The 23,163-nt window shown below is 42.1% G+C and overlaps 1 protein-coding gene across 1 annotated transcript in view; it reads left to right on the forward strand.

Annotated features, from left to right (window-relative positions):
• Window positions 1-2,712: 2,712 nt before the first annotated feature.
• wwox (WW domain containing oxidoreductase) overlaps window positions 2,713-23,163 on the forward strand; it is a 135,464-nt gene continuing 115,013 nt past the window's right edge. The window contains exons 1-5 of the mRNA XM_080028396.1: window positions 2,713-2,921; window positions 3,634-3,698; window positions 3,956-4,013; window positions 4,158-4,327; window positions 13,105-13,211. Coding sequence (XP_079884522.1) covers window positions 2,815-2,921; window positions 3,634-3,698; window positions 3,956-4,013; window positions 4,158-4,327; window positions 13,105-13,211 — 507 coding nt within the window. The 5' untranslated portion in view covers window positions 2,713-2,814. The remainder of the gene's footprint in view (window positions 2,922-3,633; window positions 3,699-3,955; window positions 4,014-4,157; window positions 4,328-13,104; window positions 13,212-23,163) is intronic.

A 23,163-nucleotide genomic window follows, 5' to 3' on the forward strand; every position in this document is an offset into this window, starting at 1 on the left:
GTCAGACAGGCTCTGATAAGTGTTGTAGTTTTTAAAAATATTTTACATTCCGAATCTTGAAAGTCCTGTGTCACAACCATGATATGTCAACACCGATTTACAATTTCTGAAGAAGTTATTTGAAATTTTTGATAATTTTATTTTCCTGAAGTAGTTCATATACTAGCACCTAACAACAACAGAAAAAACAAATGGCAACTAGATAAATTCCATTTGTTATGTTTAAGAAACGTTAAATATGTCAACACCGTCAGACAGGAAATCTGACGGAATTGACATCTGACGGAGGTGATAGGCCAATGACGGTAAAAAAAACAAAAGCTGGGAGGTTGTGTCAAAGCTTAGCTCAGTAGCTTAGTATATGTTGGATACATACACGTAATTTAATTTGCCAAAACATAGGGTTTGTATTTTTTCAACATTGCACCCTGTTTTGTCCCACTTCTCAAGAATCACTAGACTCTTTCTCCATGTTTTAGATTTTATTTGCACTATATCTTTGCACTATTTTTTAGTTTATTTATGACCAAATTTCTCCCCATAATAAAGTAAGCGTATTTCAGATTTATTTCGTTTTTCGGATTCCTCACTTCACTTGTTTGTTCCTCTTTATACTTTCTTCTTTTATTTTCTTTATGTTGCACTGTTGTAGGGAGAGAGACTTCTTTCCCGACCATTGCTCCAGGAATTGTTGTGCGTATATGACCAAAAAACAATCCTGAATCTTCAATCTTGAAAGTAATGATTATTGATACTGATAATATTTGGTTATTATTACATATTCTAATGGTTTTGCAGGTAGGTTTTGGGAATGTTGGCTAGTTAGTTGTTCAATCAACAATGCATCGAATATTTAAAATTCCTAATCTGCAAATTAAGTGGTAAACATATAGCTGTCAGAAAGGTGTAATGATGTCTAAATGTAAAAGAGTTCCCTCTGAAATGTAGTGGAGCAGAAGTATACTGTATGGCTATACAGTAGGTGCAAGTGCCTCTGAAACGGTACAATGGTTTTATTACAAACATACAAACTACAAACATTGAACATGTCATTGCTGGAAAAAAAGGTGTAACTATTACGGTTTTCTTAGATGAACTAATGTTCTACCTTGACGAAGTAAATGAACAAAGTAATTCACTTCACCCTGCACACCTAACATATTTTTGTCTTCACTCACGTTGTCTCAAGCTCTGCATCATTTGCATTGTCTCATTCCATCCACATTCTTGTGACTGTGCCATCATGATAAGGCCATCTATAGATTACAGAAGATTGTCCTGCTTTATTGCATCCACAACTTGACTTCTGTAACTAATTTTTGTGGGATGTACGGACTATCCAAGTGTTGATGCGCCAATCTTTGAAAGGCAAACCGGAGCTGGACGAACTCTCAGAGTTCAAAGGAATCCTGAAGGACAGAGAAGTTAGTTCTCTTGGTCAATGCAATTGTTTGTAAAGCTATTTTCTGATAACGGCCGGGTTTATTCATTCATCTGTCACCAGTTTATTTATTTAATTTTTAACTGTACTCATTTCAATCTTCATATAGTCTTGTCCCTGATCTTGTATTGTACTTTACCTGACGTTGAATGTGGTGTATGAGAATTGTGGTTGATTGTTCTTATTGTATCATGGTGCTGCCTTCTTGGCCAGGTCATTCTTGAAAAAGAGATTTTAATCTCAATGCATTTTACCTGGTTAAATAAAGGATATTGATTGATTGATTGAGTATTTTTGCAGTGAGAAAAAGTGAAAGTAAGGAATGGTTCCTGCCAATTAAACTAAACCAGTTGCCTGGTTGGTGCAAGAGTGTTCTTCAAGAAAGCATCATGCAAGTGTCTCATATTTTCAAGTTTCTTTGGAAGACATTGAATAGTAACATTGGAGACAGCTCTTCATGTGTGCAACAAAAATTACTCAGCAACAGTTACATCATTACGTGAGCAAACATGAGTGGTAACTCAGGAAAGTAGCCTTTCACACATGAGCAGCTACTCTGAGTAGATAGATATAAATGCTGCCACTCTTTGTGAGTGGGCAAGGAGCAAACTACAAAGTAGAGACAGGATAAAGCTTTTTTTGCATTTGCTTTGATGGCCCACATGGCTGAAACTTTCTCCTTTACAACCACATATTTTGGTCAGCTGTCATGGATATCAGTTTTTTGGGTTAAGTGTGATATATCTGGGAAATCATCATGCTGACCAGTAGACATTAAACAAAATTAGTTAAGGTAGCCTAACTGTAAAATAAAGCTGCCTTAGAAAGCCTTCTGGATACAGTTATAATAAGTTATAATAAAAAGTAGGCTATTACTACTGCATATTCTACCCTAGATATGCAGTAAAAGACTATACTTATTTAAATAGTTTGTATTGGAATTTGAGTTTAAATGCGAGTCATAAAGAGTCAGGCCTAGCCTATAGGTCCTGTTCATTGGCTCTGATTTGATATAGACTGTTATTTAGTGCTGGTGGTCAATATTAGGCCTACAGGGTGCGTTGGTGGCTTTAGGCCCGGATTCAGACTAACATTGAAATAGTCAACAAGGCATAAAGTTGAAACCTTTAAATGAATACGAAAGTTTAAATGTCCAACAAAGGGCTCTTATTTTGGTGTGCCAATCGCTGTACGTTTCGCACGCCTCAATTTCCCAAAAGGCAATGCGGCGATCGTCACTGTGTTGTTGCGGAAGTGCCGGCGGACCGTGTTGTTGAAGCTTCACTTTGACAGTTGCATTCATTCTTGTTGGTTTTTGCTGGTTTTGTGTGTGCAGCATCACTTTGTAGCCTACGTTTATGAAAAGCTGAGTTATGGCAGCTCTAAAATACGCAGGTATGGACGATACTGATAGTGAGGACGAGTTACCTCCTGGATGGGAAGAGAGATCGACGAAAGATGGTTGGGTCTATTATGCAAGGTGAGTAGGATCATTTAGGCTAGTTGCGTTAACTGCCAATCCCTAAAGTATTGAGGAGGTTAACACGGTCCCACTTCAAAACCAAAGTATCCGGTCGGGGTTGTCGGTGTGTGACTAAAACAGTTTACTAGCTATACCACTTTCAACAAGCTCTGATGTTTAGCGGGAATTATGAAGTGGAGCCTGTCCTACAGAGCTCACGTCACGGTGGGTTTACGTGTGAATTGATGCTGCTAGAAACCTATTTAACATGAAATGTCTTGGTAAGACTGTGAGAGTGGTATTGAGAGTTATACTGATGTTGCATTACAATTGTGCAGTAGTCTAGTGTAGATAAGAGATGATAGCAGTAACACTGTCATGTTGGTCTGAATATGAAATCCTTAAACCCTCAGTGGTGGGACAGTGCACTGGGGGGGGGGGGGGGGGGGTCATGGTGACACAGGAAGTAACACAACCTGGTTATCTTTACCTCCAAATATAAAATGTGGTCAGTGGCCAAACAACAGTATTTCCTTTATAAACAAACACCAACCTATTAGAATAGACTGCAGATGAGCAGTCTATTCTATTATTCTATTTTTTGTGTCAAAAAAATCTGGTACATTTGCATCCCAATGATGCCGTCCCAGTGTACATAAAAGGATAAATGAAATGGAGACCAAGGCCAGTTTGTTCTTTCCAATCTTCTTTTGTCCTTGTTTACCAACAGCCACGATGAGATGAAGACGCAGTGGGAACACCCCAAGACAGGAAAGAAAAAACGTTGTGCCGGAGGTTTGCTTTATTCTCTTGTTTTTTCAGTGTCTTACATGATTGATCTATCTGCTTGAGGGCCACACACACCTTTTAGAAATATGGAATCAAGTTCAAAATGGCTCTGTGTGCTCTCTAATGATTCTTTACAAACATCAGACCTTTCAACATTTTATGATGTAACTTTCACCTATGACATGGGTACTGTAGTACTGTATTCACTTTACTCCCACGCATTCTGGCTCTTAACGTAAACTGATGTCCTTCTTATCCCACAGATTTACCGTACGGATGGGAGCAAGAAACGGATGAAAAAGGACAGATTGTTTATGTTGAGTAAGTCCATTGACCATCAGAGTCTGCCAAACAGAGGAAACAAATGAGCTTATTTTGGTCTTGCACAATAGGTAAGACTGTACACATCTGGAATCACATCTCCATTATAACACCCTCTTGATTTCTATCCTCTGTCATTTTCAGTCACATAAACAAGCGGACCACATATTTTGACCCGCGGCAGGCATTTACAGTAGAGGATGTTGTGGTGAAGCCAAAACGTTATGATGGAAACACTGCTGCTTTAGAGATCCTACAAGGCCGTGACCTGTCTGACAAGGTGGTCCTCATTACTGGAGGCAACTCTGGCATTGGTGAGTCCCATACAATACCAATCTGTATATTACCTAATGTCATAATGCTTTCGTTACAGCTGTGTTAGAAATCATCAGTATGCAGTAGAGTGTGTTTCAATGCTGACGCCACTAGGTGGTGATGTGGTATTATAGTGTAGAAGAAGGGTGCCCGACAAGAGCCTCCGTGCTCCCTCCTGCAAGTCCCCGTCCCTCAACAACCAGGCATTCATCAACATTAGCCTCCAAAATGATACACTTAGACGCAACAAATCTCTCCTTAATACCGGACATGATTGTATTGAAGTTCATTAGTTGGGGCCGAATTGGATGTCATTGTTAACTGTAATGAATGGTGTCCATTTGTACCCGGCAAATGCATTGGCTCACTATATAATGGTCTGGAAACAAATGTATTTTCTGTTTCCTTTAGTTTCGAATTAGCACAAGTGGTGGCCATTTGTTCAGACTTGCTGCTTTGTTCGGGATAGATAATGACAGCATGAGGGAAATCAAATAAACATAAAATCGTTAATTGTCTTTATATTCAAATCCATTGTCCCAAGGAAAGTCACAGCAGTGCAATTGCTGTGTGTGTATTATGAGACGTTGCAAAAAGCAGCACTGTGTAGCACATAGATTTACAGAAGCCTGCCCCCACCTTCACTGAACAAAGAAGCTTGCGAACTTAAACGCCTTCCTGACCTTGATGTTCCATCTGTCTGTCTCTTTAGCTACAAACACATTTCAGAATACATCATATAGAAACAAATACACATCACAATATTATTGCCCTTGAGAAATTCTTTGTGCAATTTTTTTGCAATACAAAAAGTTCAATATTATTATAAACATAAAGTGTGTTCCTAGACTCGCCATCTAGTAGTTGACTGTGCTTTAGTAGTAAGTAGTTTAGAATTGAGAAAAAAAGTCAAAATCACTGCCCCAATGTAACGTTCATTGAGATAAACATTCTATGACTGTTTGGACCCAGGATACATAGAATGAAATTGATAAAAACCAAGGTACTCACAGATGAATCAAGCTGGAGCCTTGTGTTTGCACATAGAGAGTCTGTGTAGAGATTAACGGTTACAAATGCATAAACACTCCATTTAAACTGTAAATGACTTGTTTCACGTTTCACCCTCTCAAGTGTTTGACATGTAGTGGAATAACTGCAGCCTGGCTTCAAGTTGTGTAAACAAGAGAATGCATCATTTTCCTGCAGAATAATGATCCAAAACATGCATCAAATCCAAGCAAGCTTTGAAATGGAATTGATAAATGAATTCCAACAAGGAGAGTGCTGACTTAAATAGCTTCTCTGCCAGTCCCTAGAGCTCGATCGTTATCTAAAATAACTTCAGATAGGGCAAAAGATCACGAGACAAGTGAGTCACAAGGCCTGGCCTTTCCTAGATTCTCCCAAATATCGCTGAAATACTATGGATCCTGAAATAAAAGAAAACAATTTATCCATTTGATTAAAAGAGAAGAATAATATTTGGATTGGGAGAACTGGAGAAAATATAAAATATATTTCACCACAAGAGGGCACAGGAGGTCCATGATGTCGCTGCTGTTGAGGATTGCACAGACCTGTTTTTGCCATAGTTAACAAAAAAACTATGCAGTGAAAAATATAATCCACATTTAAGATTAGTTGCGATATATTTTGTAAATGAAAATGAGTTAATCTGAAAAGCAGCAGCTTTTCTCAAAAAAATGCATCAAATGACCACAACACACATCAGGCCTTTTTTATAGTGTGTGTGAATGCTTAATAAACCCATATTTACATAACCTTTGTTTTACTTTACCACATATTAAATATGCAGCACCCGTAATTAACTGTATTCTAATAGTAATTGCTACTACTCGTGTGCTCCTTTGACATTCCACTAGTGAAATGTGGTTATGCCAATTGGTTGGACCCACTTAGCATTTTAATGGCATCAATAGTGTTTTAATCCAAGTGTCAAGGCTATTTCCATTTTCTTCAGTGCTTATTTCCTCAACAGGAAATTTGACATTTTTATTAGTAATGGTGGGGTATTATTTAATTAGCTAATTTACATTCCAGCTCTTTGATTTACTTCTTAATGCACATGAACATGAAAAGCACATACACCAGTTTATTTATGCATGAAATGTCATAGTGTCTGCTTTTGTGACCAAGCCTAGAAGCTTCATTGCCATAAGGCTGGGGAGGGTAATGCCGATTGTCTTGCCGGGTGTGATCGCTGCGCTCAGTTCCAAACATTTGTCTTCCTCTCTCCGCTTTCTTTTGTAAATTAAAAACCAGTACCAACCCGAATGGTGTTTTTAATTGTGATAATGGTAATAAATGATCCCAGTTTGTTTTCCCCCCTATTTGTACTTATCTCCCCCTTCCCTCTTAAAGGTTTTCGTACTCTTATAGACCTGTGGTTGTACACCTGTACCTCTGCATTGATTCCTAAGTGGCTTTGACCCAGGCCTGAGCCTCCTATCCATCCCCATTACATACTCCTGCTCTGCCTCTAATTCCCCTGCTATCAACTAACTCTCAGGTTATTTACTGGTCAGGGGTCCGTGGAACCGTTGTCCTTAAAGGGCTATTGTCGTCTCTGGCACCTACTGGGTTTAAGAGAAAAAATGCTTTACTTTTTATGAGTGTGCAGCATTGTTTTTGAATACATTTTTTTAACCTTCATTTTTTCACGCTAATCTTTAAAATTGCAAAACTGGGTTCAGCGTAAGCCCGTTCCTAAAATATTTATTTCCTTTGAAGCAATACTATATTTGTATGATATGCAGTCATCTTTGCCCTCTGAAAGCTCTTCTGGGACCTAATATGTTTAACTACATATATGTGTGTGTGTCCCACCTGGGGATTGGTGTCAGTCCCCTGGGCTCTTGCAGCAGCCAGGTGCCATGTTGTCAGCAGAATGTACATTGAGTAGCGGTCAGAAATAACATATTGACCCTCTGTCTCACTCAAATAAAACAATCAGGCAGGCGCAGCTATCTTCCATGTGCTATTATAATCGCAATACAACATGTCTGCTGTATGACAGAACACCTATTTTTAGGAATGTTTTTTTTCCCTTCTATTTCTTATATAAATTTTGATCAGCAACAACCGAAAAACCTTTTCAGAGCCAACTTCATGTATTCTACATTGCTCTACTAATGCAGTGCTTATTCTCTGACCACATGCTTATAATTTTACCTGAACTTTTTGGGCCCTTCTATGCAGTGGCTTGTTGTATGGCAATACCTGCAGTTGCAAAGCTCTACTCAATCTTAGCGCGTGCACTACATTCCACATCTCATCGTTGTGTGGGGTGCAGGCCAGGCCAGGCTCAGTGCCGAAATAAGAAGCAGAGAAGACTCAGACAGTCCAGAGACAGACAATAGCAAGGATTTGGCGCTTCCTAATGTCTCAGTGTATATATATATATATGCATTGTCTCTGCAGTGTTTTAGGACTTTAAATGTTATTCTTATTCATGAAAGACTAACATTGTTCTATGTTTGTGTTGATCCCAGTGTTGTGCTGGGAGGATTAAGTGTCAGGCCGGTGCTCTCCTCTCTCTGGATGGAGAGATCCCTAAGCATATTCAGTGAGTCGCAGAGCCGGGGGAGCCTCTGTGCGCAGATTAAACCCATAGCCTAGCTTTGTGGCTGATCATTAGATTGAGGCAGATTTGTTAAGCATAACTGCCATTAAATTGGCTGCAAAGCTCTGGTATTTACTGCACTGCTGTTTATGAATAAGGACCCCCTTAAAGACCCGCGCAGCCATGCGTTAAACCCGAGCTTCGGTAAGGAGGAAAATGCATTATTCATAGTGGGAGGAATTAGATGGATAAAAAGATGTTCCTGGTGAGGGTGGCATGCGGTGTCTGTGTTTCAATGTGTGTGTGTGTGTTGCTGAGCATCTCAGAGTGGCCTCGCATGCTTTAGATGACATCCAGAGTGCATCGATGTTTATATTCAGGAGTCTGATAGTATTTTGTCTGTGTGTGTGTGTGTGTTTCCGCTGGGGGAGCGAACGGCCCTGTGTCTCGCTCTGCCTCCTCTGTGTCAGCTTGTGAACTGAGCCACCATGAGGAAATCGAAGGAGAGCTTTGTATTATTTTCTTATTTTTTCTCTTCATTTCAACGGTCATTTCATGTCCTCTCTGATGAATGTGTTTATTGGCGGGCGTAATGAGAACCAGTCATGGTTGGTTAGTCAAATTATTTAACTTTATTAACCTTCGATGAAAATTTGCTATTCAGAGTCAAACTGGTGTAACATGCAATGAGTGCTCTGCTGGAGGCCAGCCGGGTTCAATAATGATTACAGCTCTAATATAATAGAACTGAATTGGTTAGCCAGAGAGGATGGAATACATATATATGCACTTAAAGGCTGCAGGTACAGTAAAATAAAAATGAAAAGGGTACTGGGTTATTGTGTGTAGTCAAGTAGTTTATAGACCTATCCAGTTTACAGTCTGCACATGATGAGGGGATGAAAGTTACATGATGGAGGGAGGGAGATTTTTCATGACAGTGATGAAAACAGCCCCAATGCTCAGGAGATGGGAGTCTGTGTTTACCTCTGTGCAATTGTGTGAATAGGTGTGTTTTTGCGGTGTGTGTGTGTGTGTGTGAAGTAGACAGGTAAGACTGGCTGCAGGAGGAGCAGGGGGTGACCAGTGCGATGTGAGGCCATGATGAGAGATTGTGTAGGGAGTTGGAGGTTGACACAGAGGGTCAGGGGAAGGGAAGGAGGTTGTGTGTGTGTGTGTGTGTGTGTGTGTGTGTGTGTGTGTGTGTGTGTGTGTGTGTGTGCGTGTGTGTGTGTGTGTGTGTGTGTGTGTGTGTGTGTGTTTGTGTGTGTGTGTTTGTGTGTGTGTGTGTGTGTGTGTGTGTGTGTGTGTGTGTGTGTGTGTGTGTGTGTGTGTGTGTGTGTGTGTGTGTGTGTGTGTGTGTGTGTGTGTGTGTGTGTGTGTGTGTGTGTGTGTGTGTGTGTGTGTGTGTGTGTGTGTGTGTGTGTGTGGGGGGGGGGGGGGTGTACTGGATAGGGCTGCATGGATGGTGAGATAGCAGTGGAGTGGGGTGGCGGGGGGGCGAGGTTGGAAGGAGGCAGAAGGGGACAGGGAGGGGGGTAATAGAACCACTTCAGTGCTCTGGCCTGGAACAGCTCAACCTTGGGCTGTAATTACTAACCATACATCCCACTTTTGGGGTGACATCTCCCTCCTCTTGGACTAATGGAGGGGAATTAGAGGCGATCTTAAAAGTCAGAAAGAGTTGGGGAGGAGGGGGGGGGGGGAGAGGTGACGTTCCTCACTTCTTGGGACAAGAAATACACAGCAGTAGCAAGCAGCAGGAGAACAGGTGCACTCATCACTGAGACAGTCAGGAGTTTGGCTGTGAATTTGTTTACACTCATTCTGTTTTCCCCATATCTATCTATCTATCTATCTATCTATCTATCTATCTATCTATCTATCTATCTATCTATCTATCTATCTATCTATCTATCTATCTATCTATCTATCTATCTATCTATCTATCTATCTATCTATCTATCTATCTATCTATCTATCTATCTATCTATCTATCTATCTATCTATCTATCTATCTATCTATCTATCTATCTATCTATCTATCTATCTATCTATCTATCTATCTATCTATCAGTGTGCCTTAAACACATGTTCTTTTTCTTTTTTCAAGTGCTTTAGAAATACAGCATAACAGATCACATATGTTTTGCATTACAGTAAAAAGCTATATAATTCACTGGGCTGCTGTTGCCGATTTTTTTCTGAACAAATTCGTCTCCGTCAAATGGGGGATTGTGGGAATTGGATATGTTTACCCACAGGTCTTGTAATGATCTGAATTGATTTCTGTTTGCCCAATTGTACTACGGAGCTTATTTTAGTTAAATGCCTCTATGGATGCAGATCAAGGGGAGGGAGCAGGCGGCTCCGTTTGCCAAATAAACACGTTTACCGATGAGGCTGGTAATGATCTCATTACATTGAGCCAATACACCTGTGTACCAAGGGGGACCCAGAGAGGGGCGGCGGGCCAGGGAGAACAAGAGACAAACAAAGCGTGAAATCACTAAATCACACTCATTATTGGGGGATATCAGAAGGGCCAAGATCCTAATGTACCATGAAGAGCATCCACTGCTTAATGGACATTTTACACAATTTTTTAATGCATGTATTATACATTACAGTACAGAAAAACCCCAACAATGCAAGCCGTTTACTGTATTTTCCAAGCACACAAATCGTGGCACTTTAACCCGGGCTGCATTGTGTTGCTTTCATCTTCTGAGCTTTAAATAAATGTCCTGACCATGTACAGACTCTTTTTCCCTACACATCTGTTTTTACCACGTTGTTGTCCCATTAATACAAAAGTACCTGAAGGATCATCACAGACCACAGCTTTATATGCAGGCCTTGTGTGTGTGTGAGAGAGAGAGAGCGAGAGAGCGAGAGAGCGAGAGAGAGAGAGCGAGAGAGAGAGAGAGAGAGAGAGAGAGAGAGAGAGAGAGAGAGAGAGAGAGAGAGAGAGAGAGAGAGAGAGAGAGAGAGAGAGAGAGAGAGAGAGAGAGAGAGAGAGAGAGAGAGAGAGAGAGAGAGAGAGAGAGAGAGAGAGAGAGAGAGAGAGAGAGAGAGAGAGAGAGAGAGAGAGAGAGAGAGAATGTAGTATGTGTCTGTATGTGTGTGTGTGTGTTGTTGTAAAACAGCTTATGGCATCTGTCGATCCACCGGAGCAAAATAAACCCCTATCTGACCCCTTGTCATGTTCCAGCATCAGTGTACAACACTGGAACAGGCTCTCCCTGTTGTACACCTGACCAGGAACTCATTTCAGCGCGGCCCCTCTCCACCGGCAAACACGGGCGAGAGGGCGGGGAGTCATTATGTTACAGCAACGCCACTCTCGTTATTTCACAATTAATGTCAAGCCCTTGTTATTTGTCATTGGAAATACATGGCTCCGCGCTGCGGCTCTTGTTGCTGCCATATTCTAATTTGTCCTCCATTATGGAAAACACTGGTGTCGATTAATTTCACTTTCATGGTTTGTACACACAACAAGTGAGTGTGAGGTGTTGTTGTTTACCAGCAGCTCCGCTACTGTTTTCCAATTTATAAAGGCTTAAAAAAAGCTTTAAATGAAGGCATGTATGAAATAAAAAATAAATAAATTGTGTGCAAAATTAGGTTGGTTTGTTGGCACTTATCAATCGTTTCTGTTCTGGAAATCTTTAATATGCTGGAACGATAATACAAACATACTTAGCGTTTCAAACTATTATTTTTTACCAGTGAGTTGTATTTATTTATATAAAATTATAGTAAAAAATACAGACCATTTGTATTACTTTGAGAAGATATTACAAAGCCTGCTGCCCCCCCCCCCCTGCAAATTCAAGGCGCATATTTACTCCCAGAGTCACACACTGCTCGTTCTTTCTGTCAGATTGTTTTTATTTTCAATTCCATTCCCTGCTACTGCGAGTGAAACGATCTCCGCTCGCAGCCACAGTCCTCTCCATTACACCTAATAAGGTGTCATATAATTTAATTCCATGCTTCACTTGTCAGAGAGCGGGCTTCCAATCCAACTCCAATTTTGAGTTAATAGATATTAGTCCTTAACAATCTCCTCACAATTAGGCCTCCCCAGTTTTGCTCTTAATGAAAATCAGATTAAGACATATAATCTAATTACAGCTCATATCAATCCACCCTCAGATACACACTCTGCCTGCCGCTCTGCCGCTCAGACCCTCTTTGCCACAATCCATTATTGTGCCCGTCAGCTTGTCAATCAGGACATGTGTGTGTGTGTGTGTGTGTGTGTGTGTGTGTGTCTGACTGCGGGTTCGTCTTCGCTGTGGATTTGGGAGCAAAAGATGTGACGGTGAAAAACGCCGTGCCGTTGAACTTTTCCCTCGACATTTTAAAGGACGGTAAATGTCAAAGAGAATAAAAATATGGGGGGGAGGAGTGAATCTCGTAAATTAATTCAACCTACGAGTTGAAATGACCCATTTAGACTTGTAATTTAGAAAGAGAACTTCTCTCGCTCTATCGTCAGTTTTTGTCAGTTTTATCGTGGCCTGCGTGATTTGAATGGTGATTTGAATGGAGCCATGAAGTCGTCTCGGACTGATAAATTCTCTGTGTATCTGCGGCCCCTCGTTTCATGGGATGAATGTCCTTATCAGAGGGCCCTTTTGATGTGCTGAAATATCACGAGGTTCAGTCAGTGCCATGTCTGCTTGATCATTTGACTCACCCTATTATTTGCTATGTTTTTTTCTCCAAAACGACTTCCATCATTGTATGATTACCAACATCATTAACAACCCAGCGCCCTTCCTCTAACCCAGTGTGAGCAGGGTAAAACCTTCTCCAGACCCCGGCGGTCAGAGACTCCAAAACTTTATCTTGCAAAGAGAGGAAGAATCCTTGAACCATTATAATTCAATCAGTTTCATCACTTCAGAGAGAAATGATTAACTGCCTCTACCAGACCACTGGGTTACTCAATGAAAGAAATGATATGGAAAAATTGATAGGGATTTTAACTTGCACCCCCACCATCATCACCACTCCCTTAGATTCAACCCCTGAGAATCAAAGTTATCTTCAAAAAAAAAAAATGAAAAAAAAAATCTTTGAAGCATATTGCTCGCTTTCATTCTTTTTTTCTTTCTCTCTATTCATGTGGTTTTGTCTGTCCGTCTTGTCTGTCTGTATCTCCGTCTGTCTCAGGCTTGGAGACGGCCAGGTCTTTTGCTCTTCACGGTGCACATGTGATCTTGGCGTGTCGGAACCTGTCCCGGGCCAGCAAGGCTGTCAGCTCTATAAAGGAGGAGTGGGTAAGTGTCAGTCCAACCTTTTAGTATGAGCCTGGTAATGTCAACAGTTTCCATGTAAAGATCAAAACTTAGTAACAAGTGTTGTCTGGATGCACAGTTGCTTGCTTTGTTTTGTAATTAATTAAACTCTACACATGCAAGGCCTATTTTATGTCCATCCATATTGGAAGGAGTTTTTTTTGTTTGTTCTTCAGACCCTATTCAGGTTTTCCTTAATCAAATCAAGGATCTGCGTATAAAGGGTGTGTTTTGGTCATCAAAGATCTATGAGACAGTTTTTAGATTTGGAGCTGTATTAATACAAATTCACTCATGGATATAGGCCCTGTGTGTGAGACAATTTATGCTACATTAATTCACCCATCAGTGACAGGAAATAAATGTTCCAAATGTTCCATGTGATCACATATTCAGGCCTCCCCTTTGTCAAAGAGATAGTTTTAAAAATGACAAAAAAAAAAGGTATCCATGTTTATATTCTCACTGGCTGCCTGCACGCTCACCAGAGAAAAGTGAGTACAACTTCAGTGTGGATGTCTCGGCGTAGAGCAAGCGAGACAGTTGAAGGGCAGGGGGACGAGGGGGGGGGTGGGGGGAGTGAGAGAGGGCATCTGATAATTACCTGAGATTATTGCTCTAATATCGCTGCGCTTGTGTGACACGTCCCCAGATTTACGAGTGTGGGAAAATAAACAAGTGAAATGTGGGTGCTGGAGCAGAAAGAATAAGCCATTAGCACTGGGTTGATTACAGGGAGCAGGACTTGAAGACGGAGCGCGAGTGCTTGGCGCAGATATGGAGAGAGTGGGAGAGAGAGAGGAAGAGAGAGAGTGGCTGAGAGGAAGGAAGAGAGGGAGACAAACGCCTTTGAGCGGGGGTAGATCTGCAGTGTTTAAACTCAACCAAGTCTCTAATTTAAGTATGCCCCTGGGGCTGTCAGTGCTCCACGGTGTGAAATCCACTGTAGAGATCTATTAATGTTGCCGCTTTGTCTAAACGAGTGAGGAAAAGCTCCGATCCAAGTACCAGATTTTTTGGAGTCCAATTGATTGTCAAGCTTCACACCTGCCACGGAATTATTCCAAGACTGTGTCAAGTGTTTGTGAATTAACAAATGGGGGGGTGGGGGGGGGGGGGCAATGTAAATGACAAGTCTCCTCCATTTGTCGCTACGCGGGGAACGTGAAATCAAAATCAAATCAAATCAAATGTGGAGCTTGCGAGCAAATTAAATGATTGAGTTAATAGAGAACTGTATAGTACGGAATAGAGCAGGAGTAGTGAAATTAGCATTCCCTATAGCTCACTCTACATTTCCTTCAGAAGGAATCCCCCCTCCCCCCCTTGTTATAGGCTAATGAATAAAAGTCACAATATCAGAATAAATCTTTGCCGCAAATTCACCCCTCCGGCGACATTATTAATAGATTCGGGAGAAGAATGGAGAGGAGGATTAATCTTTAAGATGATGGATGGACTCTGCTCGCCTTCCCATGCTCCAGCGTTAAGGTCATTTTGATAACAGGGTATATTTTGGGGTCCTCTGTACAAAAGGTCATCATATCTACTTCCAGGGTCCCTCTCAGAGTTCCGCTCCGGCTTGCCAGGAGTGGAACTGCTGTCCCGATAGCGCGTGGACCTCCGACCTCTAACTACCTGCTTTACTATGACTGAACTCTCTCTTTCTGGGAGCCTCTGGCGTGTGCGTGCCTGTGGCTGTGTGTAGGCTATAGCGGGGCTGTTCAAGAGGTGAGAGTGATGGGGGTTCTTTTCGCGGTGTCGTTTGGCCTAGTGCCATGTACTGACAGTGTGGGGTATAATAGCAGGGGTCAGTGGTGGATAATAGGGCAGGTCAGAACAGCCACTCACACCAGCTATGAGGAAGAGCAGGGGTCAGAGGCCTCATCCTTCCCAGCCAAATCACACATGTGCTTCTCTGCCAGGAACGGGGCCAAAGCCTATACCGCACAGAACAATGCAATTTACAGAAGATTCCTGGAAAAACTAAATCTGTCATGTAATTATACTTTTTAAAGCTATAGGGCGTAACTTTTTCATACAAATAAATGTTGGTTACATTCAAGCCATTGCCAAAAGAGTAGATGCAGAGTTGATTAAGCCCCACAGTGCACCTCCAAAGAACTCTCTCTGTATTTCTCAGTATGGCAGCTTTTACAAACTGGTGTTAGCTTCGACTAATTGTATTATTTAACTGTTCGCTCATTGATACTGGTCGCTGTAGAGTTTGTTTGGCACTCTTGTATCATTGGTTTTGTGTTTTTGCTGACTTTTGTTAATCGTGATATTAGTTTCTTGCTGTGTTTCATGCTACATATTGTAACAATATCCCTTCATTATTGTTTTCATGATGGGACTTTAGCTGCATCCCCACCGCAGGCCTCGTCTGAGGGTTTGTTGTTTTCCCGGCCTCTATTCTCGCTGCGAGGTGAGAGCCCCTCCAGCAGGCTCATTAAGGGGAGTTAAGAGTGGCGGAGAGGGGATAAACATTTACCTTATTATTGTGTTTTACAATAAGCCTGATGCTAGTGGTTGCCTTTATTGGGTTCAAAGGGGGCTCTGTTTACAGGCTGTGATGAAGCCACAGTAAAACCATACCGGGGATTAAGCAGCAGATGGGTGCTGGGAGAGATGGAAGATGGATGGAGAGGGAGTGAACGCGCTGGGAGTGAAGAGGAGATGAGGTGGATAGATTTTGGAAAGCCAAAATCTGGATTTACGTACACACAAACAAACTTAATTTACCGGATGATAATAATACATTTATTCTCTTTGAACTGTAAACTATTCTTCTTCAGGTCAATCTTGGCCTCTGGCCTATGGCTTGAGTGAATGCTATTTCCCCACAACAGCCCTCTACCACTCCATCTCCTATTCTGCTCACAGCAGTGGCAGGTTAAGTTGCTGGTTAACACACAAAGTGTTGCATGCGTGCCAGAGGTTTATTTTTCCTGATTGCCTTTAAAATTCTGCTTATCTTTGACTCCAGTGTCTCCCTCAGAGAGCTGTAATGGACTCCCCCGAGACTCAGCGCACTGCGTGGTGGGCCAGCCAAGGCCCCTGGCCCCTGAGTAGAATACAATACACACATAACCGTACATGGTCTTCTTTTATAATTTTTCTCCTTTAAGAAAAAAAATCCAAAATGGTTATTTCCCCCACTGCTCCATTCTACTACACATGCTAATGAGATGCTTTGTAAGGGCGTTAATTAGCCAGCTAGTCACTGATTGCTGTGCTTGTTTTTATTTTGAGTGTGTGTGTGTGTGTTTGTGTTTGTGTGTGTGTGGCAGAGGGGTTATTAATATGGCTGTGTGCCGCTGAGGAGAGTTCTGTCAGGGTCTGCTCTGGAACCAATTAGGCTAAAGCTCAGTGTCCACTGAGGCTGCTGGGAGAAAAGAAAAAAAAAGCCTGCTGCTTGCAATGTCAAACAGCAACATTAACACAGGCCAGAGAGGCAGAGTGAGACAGGCGGACCCAGAGACGATAAGCAGCGGTCACTCTCACACACAGACAGACATACATACATACAGACAGACATACAGACAGACAGACAGACAGACAGACAGACAGAACGCCTGATAGAGTTCCTCTGCTAGATATGAAAATCTGAAAAAGAATCCACTCATACATTTCCGCCACACACCTTTGCCTTCACCATTTTTTGGAGGTGATATTCAAGCCAATACATCTATAAAAAATCTGTATGTATAGATAATCTATCCATTTACTATATATACTCCTTCAATGTAGGATGAGGTAACATCAGAATTAATGACACACAGTGTTTCTCTTAGTGTGTCTGCAATTTCAGCTGAAATGACTGAAATTATTTTTTCAAAGCAAAGGTGGAAAAGCTCTTGAGAGACGGATGTAAAGAAGGCCGTCTCTTCTTGTGGATGTCGTCACGTAAACTTGTGTTCCCCTTACCTCCAGATACACAACCTTTCAGATTCCAACAGCCCCCCCCCCTCGCACCCTATGAGTTATAATGAGAGTGTCACATGTTTATGCGTCATGGCCTACATACAGCATGAGTATGAGGTGGCAATGTTTCTTATGGGGAACTTCTGTCTTGCGTGACACATGCATGCATTCAGAACCTTTTCTGTGTCACTCTTTTGATTGAAATCCCACATGTTTTGTTTAGGTAAAAACGGTACGTGCATGCGTCACACGCGCGCGCGTGTGTGTGTGTCTGCGTTTGCGTTTGCCCCTTTACCCGGTGAATAACCTCCTGTGTCAGTCTGACAGGCCCCTTTGCCCCCGCTGGCAAATCATGCCACACCACGCTCCTCTCAGCTGAGGCCAACAGGCTGTGACACATGTGAAATGCTGACCTGGTCGGTTGCAACCACATCCAGGGCCTCGGGATGCTGCTCTTTTTTAAGTCACTCCTCCTCCCCTCTTTTCCCTCGCTCCCTGGCTCTTTCTTTTCTTTTTTTCTTTTTCTTTCAGTAAGGCCTCAAAAGAGTTTAGACCACCTCCGTTCACCCTTCGATCCCATAACAGAGACCAGTTTCACATATTATAATTATAGTTACCTATTTTTAGGTCCTATATCTTGCAGGATTTCACAACAGCCTAAAATGTTTTGACATCATGTCATAACGAGCTTAATATCTTGCAATTCTGTCCTTAAAAATAAGTTTATATTTAACACCGAAGTGCTTTAATTAATACCTACAGACTTTACGGTACTAGGATGTCTGATGCGGTGCACACCTTCTTTCATTAAAAAGCTTAGGCGAAAGACATTTTATTTTTTTGCATGTGGTGTTGCTGACACACCACTGTTAAAGCTTATAGATAAATCCGGTGGAGATTGTTGTTGGTGATGTGGAGGCTTGTACTTAAGCAGCCCTAGAGCCCCCTTTCAGATTGTCCCCAGACTATAGCAACATTCTACCTACACTTCCCCCCCTCTCTCTCCGCGCTCTCCCAATCCTCTTCTCCAATCTCAGGTGCATCCTACTGAATCATGGAGGGAGTGGGCTGCGGCTCTCCCTCCCTGATTTCCAGGATGAGGCACTGTGCAAATGGTTCTTTTTCCACGCATATTAGTATAGCACACGTTGGCCTCTCCTGGGACGCCTTCTCATCTCTCTTTATTTACTTATTTATTTGTTCCTTTCCCTACCTGCGCTTCCCTCTGTCGACTGGGAATAAAAAAGGTCCCACGTCCCCATCTTCTAGCCTACTTTGGCTTAGCGCTCAAGTGAGCCAATAGGATATATGGAATGAGGTTTGAATTGCGATATGTAAATTGATGAGGAAAACCCATCCTTTCTCCTCAAATTGATCCAACTCTGATTCCTCAAAGAGGCGACCACACAAAGCTGGGGGACTACAATAGGATTGTCTGTAATATACTATTGAGGATTTCTTTACATTACACAGTTGCCGGTTTCAATGCAGCTTGTGGGAATACTAAAGGAGGCTTTGTGTAGCATAGACTGTTAGTCTAAAAGTGAAGGGAGTACGTAAGAGTAATACCCTGAGGTTTTACAGCAGTAAGCATTTTGTGTGTGTGTTTCTGTCGGTGTGTGTTTTTATAGTTGTAATCTATGTAATACACAAACACAAATATAGAGTATGTGCGCACATGTATGTGCACGGACATGCACATTGCCCATTCACACGGTGTGTATTTAAATGCTTGATTATGCATTTTGCATAGCTTTGGGACATGCATCACTCTTTCCAGACTGCTAATAAAGTGACCAGGGAGATGGGGGGAACCTAAATGAATCCTAAAGTGCCTGGCTTGCATTCCTCAGCCTCCCTTACTGCTCTGCTTAGTTATTCCAGCCCGTCGCGGAAAGCTGTGCGCCGCTCAGCTCTCCTCCTTATGTCTGTCTGCTGCAGCCAGGTGCTCTGTCTCCTGGAGAGGTGTGGCCTGTTCCTAATTGCCTGGACCACGGTGAACTATGGGCAAATGCTCTGTGTGAAGGAGCACCGCGGAGGAATAATTTTGAATAAATCACATAGTTAGCCGGGTGCTATTTTCTGCTAAATAAGCAGTTCGGCAGTCGTCTCACACGGAGGTGTGAGCGTTGGAATGATGGGTCACTTGCCATAGGTCATGTTAGGGAGGATTTAAATGATTTAAATGATGTCACTGCCACTGAAGGGGACAGGTTGAGGAAGGATGTGTAAGGCAGCACCTCTTTGTTGTTTGAACCTGACAGACTCTCATCCTTCACTCTTTCACTCTCCCCTCTTTCAGAGGGTCCATAGCCCTGGGACCAGGGCTTCTTATGAAGAGAGAGGTGAGAGGTTGCTTGGATCTCTTTCACTCTTTCCTTCCCTTTTTCTCTCTGTGCCAGCAGAGAATGTTTTTTATTGAAGTCTGAGAAGTGCTGACCACAGAGAGACAAGTCCAGCACTCACTGTAATGATTTCATTTGAGAGATGAGCCAGTGGTAATAAGCTGCAGTCAAATAGACTGACGCTTAGTTGATGTCTGCCAAACAAGCAAACATAGTCATGTTGAATGCAGAAACCATCTGGCATCTGGCTATAACATTTATCCATTATTACTCCCAGCTCTTTTAGCATCTTTGGCGTAGTTTGAAATTAGCGCAGGCTCTCAGATCCCATGATAAACCTCACTAGAGATGCACTATAGGCTAATTGGATGTAATTCTGCGTCTGATGTCTCTGTGAGATTCAAATGGTCTCAACCTGTCTCTCGTCATCTTCCATAACCCACCAAGAGTATATTCAGACATGGTAGGGGAAAGTAACCAGCGAGATCATGAATGCATTTGTTGCCCTACATGTCCATGTCTGATTGAGTTTCACGTATGAGAAAGGGAGGAGGGGGGTATAGAAGGGGAGTGTGCACGCATGGACCTGTTGTCAGTTTGTGTTTGTTGTGAAGGACAGAAGGACTGTCCGCGACTGGACAGAAAAGTGTGCCACAACAAGTCAACAGCTGCCAAGTCCGAACATTGTGACACTGGAAGTCACATATTTCAATGTCAGGCCCATCAAGAATACCAGTCTCTAAGTTCCCCTATAGTGGAGTCGAATTTTTATGATGATGTTGTGAACGTGATGAGAACGGGCTGTTAAACTTCAGTTTTTCATATATTAGCAAACGTTATTCTTGCCATGTAATAAAAGCATGCAGGGGAATAATACATTTTTTGTATCGATTATTGTATTTAATAACTCCCCAACAACAAACAGTATTTGGGTGCAGAACTTTGCAGATCATTCTTGACTGTTTTGCTCTGCAGCTTTTGCTGATCTGGCTGTGTATCTGAGCCTTGTCTTGTGTTTATAGGATATCCTCTGCAGGCAGGTCTCATGGAATTGATATCAGTGAACCGCTCCAGGCATCCAAACAATCCTGCCCCAGGCACCGCTATCATTATTTTCTGGGAAGTTGTGTGTGTGTGTGTGTGTGTGTGTGTGTGTGTGCGTGTGTGTGTGCGTGTGTGTGTGTGTGTGTGTGTGTGTGTGTGTGTGTGTGTGTGTGTGTGTGTGTGTGTGTGTGTGTGTGTGTGTGTGTGTGTGTGTGCATGCATGTAAGTATGTATATGTGTGTGTTTGTATGTGTTTTGACACAGAGTTAACACTGGTTTACAGCTTAATCAGTCTGTGTAACTGAATGCATATTTATCAGAGGGAAAATTCATGCTCAGAGAATCAGACCTCAGCTCATACATCACTATCACACACACACACACACACACACACACACACACACACACACACACACACACACACACACACACACAACACACAGACAACACACAGATCCACATTTCATTAGAGGGGCAGATTCAGGCAGCCGTAGATTAAAAACAACGTGTGTTTTTACAGGTCCATAAATCAAGCATGGGACGAGGGGGATTCATTTAGAGAACAGCAGAGTTGTGGCATAGTTGCCCTCACGTGACTAATGCTTAACTGCGATACTTTGATACACTGCCTTTTTATTAGTTTCATTCTCTCCTGCCCCATATCAATGATTATCTCTCAGCTCACATTTGACTTGCATAGTAGGCTGGATGTTGTGTTCATTTTAGTTGAACATTTCGATGATGAAACGACCCCCCCCCAACCAATGATTAAGCCTACACACATCGGCAAACCATTGGGCCTACACAACAGCATTAGCAGCATAATGCATCCTAATCTTAGACAACTTTGTTATGTGAGATTGATCTTGGGTATTATCAGTGAATAAATTAGTTATACTTTCTTTTCATGCCACGCACACTGGGTTTAGATGGTTAAGCCAGGTCATAGACTTAATTATTTTCATCCATTGAGGCGGCTTGCGGGTGGGTGGATGCAGGGCTGACTGCTAACAATTTATGTCATTTGGGCCGCACATACAGTACCTTCATAGTGGTACAAAGTGTTTTAACGATGCATCAAGCACTCCTATATCAAATGTTTTGTTGATCAGTGATGTTAGGGTATAAATGACCTAAAACATGCACACCACCTTTACTTTTGCTTCCTCCGTTTTGACTCGACCTAATCCAAAGTTACCCTCCGGTTTAACTGTGTGTGCGTTTGTGTGTCTGTGAGTGTGTAATTCCCAGGTTCAGTGATCGCTGTGTGTTAATGCTGGTCTCAGGCTAGAGAGCAGGTGTAATTTCTTGTGCACTAAAAAAAACAACAAGTGGCACCAGGGGAGAGAGGAGTATATTACAGGTTCAAGCGGCTCTGCTCCTCTGGACCACACTGAGCCACAGGCTCTCCTGACCTGTGACCAGGCACAGCCCCACTGTGTGTGTGTGTGTGTGTGTTTAGGGAGGTGTCGGGGCTACCTACCTACCTCACTGTGTTTTTTTCATAGTGTAAAGCCTTTATTAGGGTACAGACCTGTTTGGGTGGCCACAGGGCAAATTATAACACATGTTCGAGTTGAGAAATTAACTTCTGTGTGTTTGTGTGTTCACGGTACAACTTCTAGATAACCAGCTGGATATAGAGGCAGGTTAGAAAGTGATCAAGTTGGGTATATATATCAAATAACACCTGCTGTAAACCAGTGAACACAGTTTGACATTTAACCTCCAACTCCCTCATTTAAACCAACATGTAGACATCCAGGGCTCGGCTGAATAATCCTCCCAAGGGCCGGAGGCAATGAAGGAAAAGTTTGATGTCTCAACCAAAACGAATGCAAACAAATCCACCACTTGAAGTTGTAACCAATGGTTATTTTTAGGTCCAAGGAACATTTCATACTACATTCAATTGTGGGGTTACAAAAATGGACCTGGATGCTACTCTGTCAGAATATAGGGTATAACGCTTTGCCCCAGTTGTATATGATATATATTTTAACCAACTCATGTAAATAAAGTAGCTTAATTATATTGCTAGAACTAATTACATCTAGTAGCAAGATACAGCTAACAGTTGGTATTTCAGATGAAAAATTTGAAGGTCAAAACCTAGAAATTAGACGAAGAATTTGAATAGTTATTTAAAATGCCAACAGTTATTATTTGAAATTACATGTGCTAGAACAGAACATATTGTGAGTCCTAGGAACAGTACCCATTGGGACTTTGTAGAGAAATAGTTTGAGTCAAGTTGGAAGAGCAAGTAGATCAGTAAAAAGTTCCAGTAGACCTACAAATTATCTGGAAAAATGGTATGGCAATTAGCTGATCATGCACTGAACTGATGTTCTGTAATACACAGAGAGCTGCTACAGTGACTTGACATACCTTTGTCATTCCTACAGGTCTGTGAATGGGGTTAATTGGTGCCCCTCATCATCTCTCCTCTGAAGGGCACGGCTGCCTATTAATTCACTGTTATGATAAATTAGCCCAAATAAAAACCCTACACGCACAGCAATGAATGATGACCTGATGTCTGGCGTGAGTGTATGTTGGTCCACGACGTTTACTTTGGATATACTATCCTCGTGAGTCTGCCTCATTAATCCATG

The sequence above is a fragment of the Ammodytes marinus genome (assembly GCF_949987685.1).
Source record: "Ammodytes marinus genome assembly, chromosome: 5".
In the NCBI taxonomy this organism is placed as follows: Eukaryota; Metazoa; Chordata; class Actinopteri; order Uranoscopiformes; family Ammodytidae; genus Ammodytes; species Ammodytes marinus.